Source organism: Apteryx rowi, unplaced genomic scaffold, assembly GCF_003343035.1.
Source record: "Apteryx rowi isolate R43461 unplaced genomic scaffold, aptRow1 scaffold_73, whole genome shotgun sequence".
In the NCBI taxonomy this organism is placed as follows: domain Eukaryota; kingdom Metazoa; phylum Chordata; class Aves; order Apterygiformes; family Apterygidae; genus Apteryx; species Apteryx rowi.
The window spans coordinates 1,092,237-1,100,199 of record NW_020451016.1 but is presented as its reverse complement, the minus strand read 5'-3'; the positions used below and the strand labels follow the sequence as shown (position 1 = coordinate 1,100,199).

The 7,963-nt window shown below is 35.7% G+C and overlaps 1 protein-coding gene across 3 annotated transcripts in view; it reads right to left on the bottom strand.

The window, feature by feature from the left end:
• Positions 1–2,601: 2,601 nt before the first annotated feature.
• Positions 2,602–7,963, bottom strand: part of QSER1 (glutamine and serine rich 1) — a 49,386-nt gene continuing 44,024 nt past the window's right edge. For all 3 annotated transcript variants that reach the window (XM_026087681.1, XM_026087678.1, XM_026087679.1), the window contains one exon: positions 2,602–7,525. In XM_026087681.1, coding sequence (XP_025943466.1) covers positions 7,385–7,525 — 141 coding nt within the window. In that variant the 3' untranslated portion in view covers positions 2,602–7,384. The remainder of the gene's footprint in view (positions 7,526–7,963) is intronic.

Genomic DNA, 7,963 nt, shown 5'->3' with positions numbered 1-7,963 from the left:
CTTAAATGATCTCTAACCCGATCCTCCTCCACCAAGGGAAAGCCTTCCTTTCTCCAGACTTTCTCTCTTGTCTCCAGGGTCTGGGATTCCTGAGGRCTGGCCTGACCAGTAAAGACTGAAGCAAAGAAGGCATTCAGTAACTCTGCCTTCTCTGTATCCTTCGTCACCAGGGCACCCACCCCATTCAGCAAAGGGCCCACATTTTCCCTAGTCTTCCTCTTGCTACTGACGTATTGGAAGAAGCCCTTCTTGTTGTCCTTGACATCCCTAGCCAGATTTAATTCCAAACGGGCCTTAGCCTTCCTCGTCACATCCCTGCATAGAGTAAACACATCTAAATCATGATTCTCCAAGAGCTTTGAACAAGTTATTAGTTGGACCTAACCATATGATAAAACATTGATTTTTTAGTTCCTTTTTTCAATTATCATGACATTTGCATTTTGTTGCAAACATATAACAATAATGCATAAACCAATCACACTAGAAGCCACCACAGTTAGGAAGGAGAAGGCGATGCCAAAGAAGATGCTTTACTTGCAAGGTCTTGCCATCACAAGCCCTGGAAGTCTTAGTATGGATGTACTCCCAACAGTATAGTTTAAACATTCAAGTAACACTTGTAGAATAAAAAAAGTCAATGGGGACTTAATCTGACAATAACTTGAACAGGAAACATCTATGAAAAAATACCCACAGCATTTTAAGTTGAACTTTTAAAGCTAAACATAGTAACTGAAGCCAAGAGTGGCCTCTGCTATCTACAACCTTTATCACATGTACAGACTTAGAAACACAACTAAAATTCTCCTCTGTGTGTAAGCATACGGGTGTATCCAAAAGAAGATAAATACTCTGATTTTGAAACTGTCACAAAAATTAGATGATCAATAGTTAACTGCTTTACATGTTCTATTTGGCCTCAGTTAGTTACAGTATTTTAAAGTGAATATATTGACTGTATATTGGCCGGAAATTTTACAGTTTAACAGTTTAACTGAAATCTATCATTAACATCATTACTCACATATTTTCATATTACTCCTCTGCTCAAAAAATGTGCACTTACTTGAATGCTCCACTTTTAATTGCCATTTCAATGTATGCTTACCATATACACATTCATCTACACCAAAGTGTAAGACTTGAATGCACTGATTAAAATGTTAGCAACTTATTTCCCAATAAATTCCCTTAACTAGGTCAAAGTCTTAGTTTGCACAGTGCTGTAACATTTTTTTGTTTATTGGAGACGATCATAGTTCAAACTCTATACAGAGAGAGAAATCAATTCATGCTATAACATAGTCCATACATTTTTTTTCCCTAACTCTTCACATGGATATCTGAAGTAAGACGCAAGTGCTAACCTTTTGAGAATATGTCTGCATTTGCAAAAATAATAAAAATCTCCATCTGAGATGATTTACAATATAAATATTTCTTGAAAGGGTTTTTGCTCATCTCACACTTCTTGGAACAGAATTTGTTGAAACATTGACTATAAAATACAGGACAACCTGAGCAGGAACCAGAGTCCTGTAATAAACACACTCGAAAATAGCCTACAGTGGGAGGCAATGAAAAACCACTGCTTCCATGCAGAGATATACTGGCATCCATGCTTTTCAAGACTGAAAAAAGCCCTCACTTTTGATAGCAAAACAGAAGGCAGAATTAAGGCTAAACTGAATTTATCTTGTAAAGCTCATTACGTGTGTCAAAATGCAAACCTTCCTCTGGTGGGGCCCTCAACTAAGAATGTCCACTAGATCATGTTGCTAATTTGCCATCACTTTTCAGTCAGTTTTACTATACATTGCAGTATGTCTCGAAGCTATTTCATAACTGGGACCACTCCCACCTCCTACCCCTGCTCTTCTAAAAAAAGCTCCTCTAGCTTCCCAAAGTTGTCTTCCTTTGCTATGTCTCCCACCACTCAACTTCCCACCCCTCTTCTTGCTCAGATTCCTCTTATATTGGCCTTCACATATGTATGAGCAGTCCTACCTCATTCTGGATCCGGTTTTCTTCAAATGAAGGGCCTTAACTGCTCTTCAGTCCTATCTGTGTGGCACTGCCACTATTGCTGATTCCCTCTATCCCTTGATATGTTGGTTGGTAAAAATAGATCCTTTTGCCTACTTTTTCCCTGCAGGTAAAAATTTCAGCAGCTGCTGTAATGGGGATTAAGGAAAATCCAGTCAAAGCAATACTTATTTTATTTACTTACACACAAAATAGTCCAGTGGAACTTTTAAGAGCAGAAAATGAAGTCATATGCAGGACAAATGACATACAAGGCAGCCCTGTAGAAGTTTTGTTTGCTGTTTTCCCTGACTCACCTTTTACTTCCTCTTCTTTACATATAGCTCATTCTCTGTATTCACCATTGTGCTTTTACAAGAGATCAAATTATAAGAAGTTTTAAGAAAGTTTTCTGTTCTTTAATTCTCTGGAAATGAAACAAAGATTTGTTAGACTTCCACAAGAGAGGCAAATACCTATGCAGAATAAGTTACTTTGACTCTGAAAGATATTTATCAACAGATGACTTACTGTAGGAGCTGTTCATATCCTTTAAGAGGCTGTATACTTTTGGTTTCCTGCATTTCATCTTTTTTTTTTTTTTAAAGAAAGAACCTTCCTAAATTATAACTCAAATCAAAATGCAGCATTAAAGCTTTGGCTTCCACATTGCAATGGGACATTCTCTGTGCCRACTGCTTCCCAAAGTGCTTTTTGGGGCAGACAACACAGTAACTCCATAGGCAAATGGCTAATTTTTACTCATCTTGGTTTGGGAAGCAGCTSTTATACACAGGACCATTACAAAAATATTCCAGCTCTCCAGATTCACCTTTTTCTGCAAGCAAGTGGCTCAGAGAAGGGCCAATAATCTTATGGCTAATAATCAAAGAAACGAATGATGTGGGATTTCAGCCCTGTGTGTGTGGGAACAGAATTCATAAGAAAATATCTGGAGTAATTTATTGCAATTGAACCCCCCCCCCCATCACCACCCTTTAGCACCATTTTTCCCAAAGGTACATAGGGATATTCTACTTAGAGAACAAAGAGAAAAAAAGAAAACAGCGTATCAAAAAACACCTGAATCACAGAAGAAGAGAGCCTCTCATTTATCGCAATTGTTTGGCTCCTCATTTGTCATATCAATTTAAGAAAGAGCCGATACATAGTGAAAATGAGTCCAAGAACATTTAGAACCATACATGTAAAAAATCAGATAAACATGACATGTTCCTGACTTCATGCAATATAATGAAAAAGAACTAGAACTGTATTTTTTCATATTGAAAAATCAGAAAACGTCTAAAAAGCCAATTTTTTCCAACAATATAGCTTTTCAAGACTTAATATTTTAATAATAAATCACTGAGCATTATAAGGTTTTTGTTTAAAAAGTGTTTTCACTTTAATGGGTTTAGTTAATAACATCATGAATGGTACAAAACTGTGTCCTTTTTCACATTTCCATACATTGTATAACGGACCACCTGAAAATCTGGACTAAGAATGCATAAAGTGTCTCTTATTAGCCCTAGCCTCATTTTTGCCATATGTAGAGGAGATAGGCAGAACATGTTAATATTAGCTTAAACAATAAGATATGGCAGAATGTGCATTGTGTAATGCACAGGTGTATAACAGGGTAAGAGAGACCAAATGTCAAGTGTTGACAACAAAATAAGAAATGATTGATGACACACTGACATTTTATGACAATAGTATGTTTTAAAATTGTTTTAAATAGTAGTAAATATTTAAATAATATTTAAAATATATTTCCCCTATGGAAAGCATTTACTTGGAAGACAGCTTGTAAGATTTGCTTTTTTAAAAAGTAGCATTCCATTTAGACAATATATGAATAAAATACATGTCATTGAACTTTAGAGACCCTAAACTTCTTAGTCATTTTCAGAGACGGTTTTTCAATCCAATTTTGTCTCTGATTCTTTTCTAGCAAAACTTTGGAAATAGCATCTCAAAGAAAATCTGCCTTCAAGAGAAATACTGTATTTCAATAAAAACAAACCTGATGTAAATAGGGATGCCATATTAAAAGAAAAGATGGTGGAATTAAAAACCAAATAATTCATCATGCAGTTAGTTTCATTAATTTCTAATTTGCTAATTCATAGTCTAAGGGGAGTTTTGTTCCTTCCTAGTGCATCTTCTCTTGCAGTCAAATGAGTGCTCAATTTCCACTGTCAGCAGATATTAAGGGATGAGGACCTCACTGTTACTTCAAGAAAGAAAGAAGATTGAGGTGCGGGTGCAGAATTAATTATCTAAAATGCAACAAAACAAAGCAAMATATTTGTGTGAAAAGTAATTTGTACATTGACTTTTTTTCTAAGTTTGCTTCAGTATAAAAATCCTCTTCAATCCCACTAACAATGCTTTATTTTGCTTTATGATCCTTCACATACTTGAGAGTTCCATTTTCTACTCCATCCTAATTTGGTAAACTAGTAATCCAGCCACAATATTTTGGCCTAGACAAAGATGGAAGCTCCATTACAATAATCTTTAATAGTCTGGGGTTACTTTCATTCAAGACAGCTTTTTCCTGTCTTTTATAGGCACAGTGCATGTCTCACTGGCCTTGAGAATAAAAGAGCCAAAAATAAGCCAGGTAGCCTTCTAAGGCAGTGCAGAGCATCCTGGCCCATTTTTTTTTTTTTTTTAAGATGGTTGTTGCTAAAATTACCTGCTTTTTAATATGAACCCACTACTCCAAAAGCTTCTCATTTCTTTTTCAGTATCTATGGTCTTGGACTAAAACAACTAGCTAAAGCTACTTCTAGATTCAAAAATCTATAGGAAGCATAAAGTAGCGGCATATCAATCATTTCAAAAGCATAGAAACCTCTCAATGAGTTACTTCACAGTCATATTAGGAAGGGAGACACAATGTCTGGTGAGTTCTTTACTATACAATCAAGGAGCCAACTTTGTTGCTCCCTCAGTCTGCATCCTAATCATTTTTAAAACTACAGATCAGGAGCTCCCAAACGGTGCCGTGCATACCACTGTAATGTGACAACTGAATTCTGCCTGAGCAATTAAACACCTCATGAATCCACACCGCCAGGAACTACTGCTGCCAATCACCCCGACCAATAAGGGAATATACTCAAATTTGGAATCCCTACTAGACATCAAATAGTACACCAGGCACATTTCTATTATGCCTCCAGTGTGCACAGTCACATTAAAATGATGTTAACTGATCACTATCAGTGCTGGTAACTTTGCTGCTTGGGTTTACCACATAAACTTTAGCTCCTACCAGATTTAACACAGAATGAACAAAACAATGGCAACTCTTCCACCCTATTCTATCTTTCTTTTCACTGTTAAAATGAATGAGCTTCATGATTGTTACATTCTGCACAGTCTTCCTAAATCAAAAGCCGTATCACTCCCCTTGATTATAGTGGACATAGCAGTAGCACAAAGTATCTGTTAATATGATAGTGAACTCCCATTTTTAAGCAAAAAGGCTATGAAGAGGCTTTAAAAAAGGCAGGGGCACATACCCATTTCTGTTCTTGACTCAGTCTGTTCACTGTAGTCTGCGTACAAATTTTAAAGGAGAATTATTGCTTTTAAAAGATACCTTTTACCTTTGGAAATATGGTAAACATCCTACAAGGTTCTAAAACTAATCAGCTAAAATTCTGTACATATTTTAATTTTCAAACCTCTATTTTATTACTGAAGATCAAATCATTTCATTTTCACATCTATTCATTAAACGTTTCAAAGTTCTACAGTCTAATGAATATTTAACAACTAAATACGATCAAAACAGAAAATGGGAAAATAGGTCACATGGCAATGAAGATTATTTCATTTGGCCAATGAATAGTGAACCCTGCTTTCTTGGCTGAAATTAAGGCACTAAGTGGCAGTGAAAGGATAAAGGAATGATTCTTTTTGTCTACGTTATCTGAAGAAAGAATAACACGCCTATTTTTTTTTTTAGGACCCCAGTAGATTACATCTCCATTCTGAATGACTCAGTAAGGCATTCTGTTGGAAAATTTAAAGAAAATGTTCTCCTGATTAGAGCCCATTACATTCATTGTCTGAGTTGTGACTAGTGGCACTACTAACTGTTAACAAACTGGAGGAAAAAAAAAGCTACAAAAAGATGTTTGAAGACTTGAAAGGCACCAAGGAGAGAATAGCTCTGCAACTGCCAGTTCTACAAACAACTATGTAAGCTGTGTTTAACACTGCATATAGTCTATTCAATCATCAATCTTTGTTGACGAAGATAAAGTGTAGTAGCTCCTCATTTAAACTCTCAGTTAATCAAGTGCTAGTTTAGTAAGAAATTTATTTTCACGTATCGGAAAATAATTGCAGTGTCTAACACAACTACACTTCAAGCAAAACTAGTCTAGTATGCATTATTCTGGTTAACACTGAAGCAAACCTGTATAAACAAAAGGGTTACCTCGAGATATATAGTTTACAATATGAAATCAACATATAAATGAATAGGATTTACTGAAAACAATGGAAAGTGTATTACAAAGATACATGAAACAATTTTAACCACAATATTTTCTCTGTGAAAAATACAACTATTAGTGAGATAAAATGTACAATTGAAATTTTTTTTCCAAAAGAAAAAAAAACACAGTATAAAGGAAAATATTTTTTCTTCAAAACAGGGAAAATAGTTAAGGTCATTGTCTTTCATTACAATATACTTTGACACAAAAAGCAGTCATAGGATTGCACCAACTCCATGTTCAGTCTCCTGAACATGACAATAGTAAAAGGAGTCCATAAAGCATAATGACATTACTGTTTTTTTATGATGGCAATATATGTATGCAGGAACTGATGTCACTCCGGCTCTGTTCACGAAATGTACAATACTCTAAATTTGGTGGCCAGACATATGCGAAAATTAGTTCACCCCAACGCTGACTTTTTCCTGTTGCTTGGTCAAAGATGGAAAAAATCTGTAGTATTTTAAGTGTTATCTTTTTAGCAATAAAGAAAAAAGTATATGTAGTGCATGCTTTATCATTTGTCAAAAACATTTCTGAAAATAAAACTAAGTTATCCAATAGTTTACAAAATAGAAAGTAATTCTTCAGGTTAAAAATGTGGTTAGGTTTATGTTTAGTTCCATCTCCAAAGGACTGATTTCCTTGGCAGCATCACTTTTCCTTAGCAAGAGCCAAGGCACAAAGTTCCATAACGAGAAATAAAAATGCCTATGAACAAGAACGCAGTCTGGCATTGTAAAAGAAATCAGAGCCTTTCTCTGAGCTTTCTGTTCCCTCAGGTTAGTGCCGTAGAAAAATGTGAGATTTGGGATACATTTTTGTTATGAGCATTTCTGCTGGACACGATTCAGAAGTTCACCAAACTTTTCAAAAAGATCCTCCACCCATTTTATATTTTTCATGCACAGCTGCACAATCTCTTCCTGTCCTAGATCTGCACTCTTTTTCTGAACAGAAGAAATCTATTTAAAAAAGAGAAGAGAGACAGACACACATGCATACACATATACATGTTAGACTGCCAGCATTTCAGAATTTTTGTTTTTATAATATTCTGCAGTTAAACACCACCCTTTTTTGGAAGAAAACCTTTAAGCTCAAAAACCAAACAAATGGCATTTCTTAACAGTGGCTCTTGCCAGAGCTCAACTCTCATGTTTTTGCTACCTAGAATATTTCAACCAGGGGTTTGTACAAACAAATAAAGGAGCGGGCTTTCTAAGACACAGCAGATTCTAGAGCTGAGTAGTTATACAAACTGATGCAATTTATTTAGTTTATTTTGGATAACAGTGAAGAATGCTTACCTACCCACTGATTCCTCATGGTATGTTGCCCACACAAACCCCACAAGCCTCATATCTGAATGTTCTGGGCAGCCGTGCCCATCAAGGAAATAT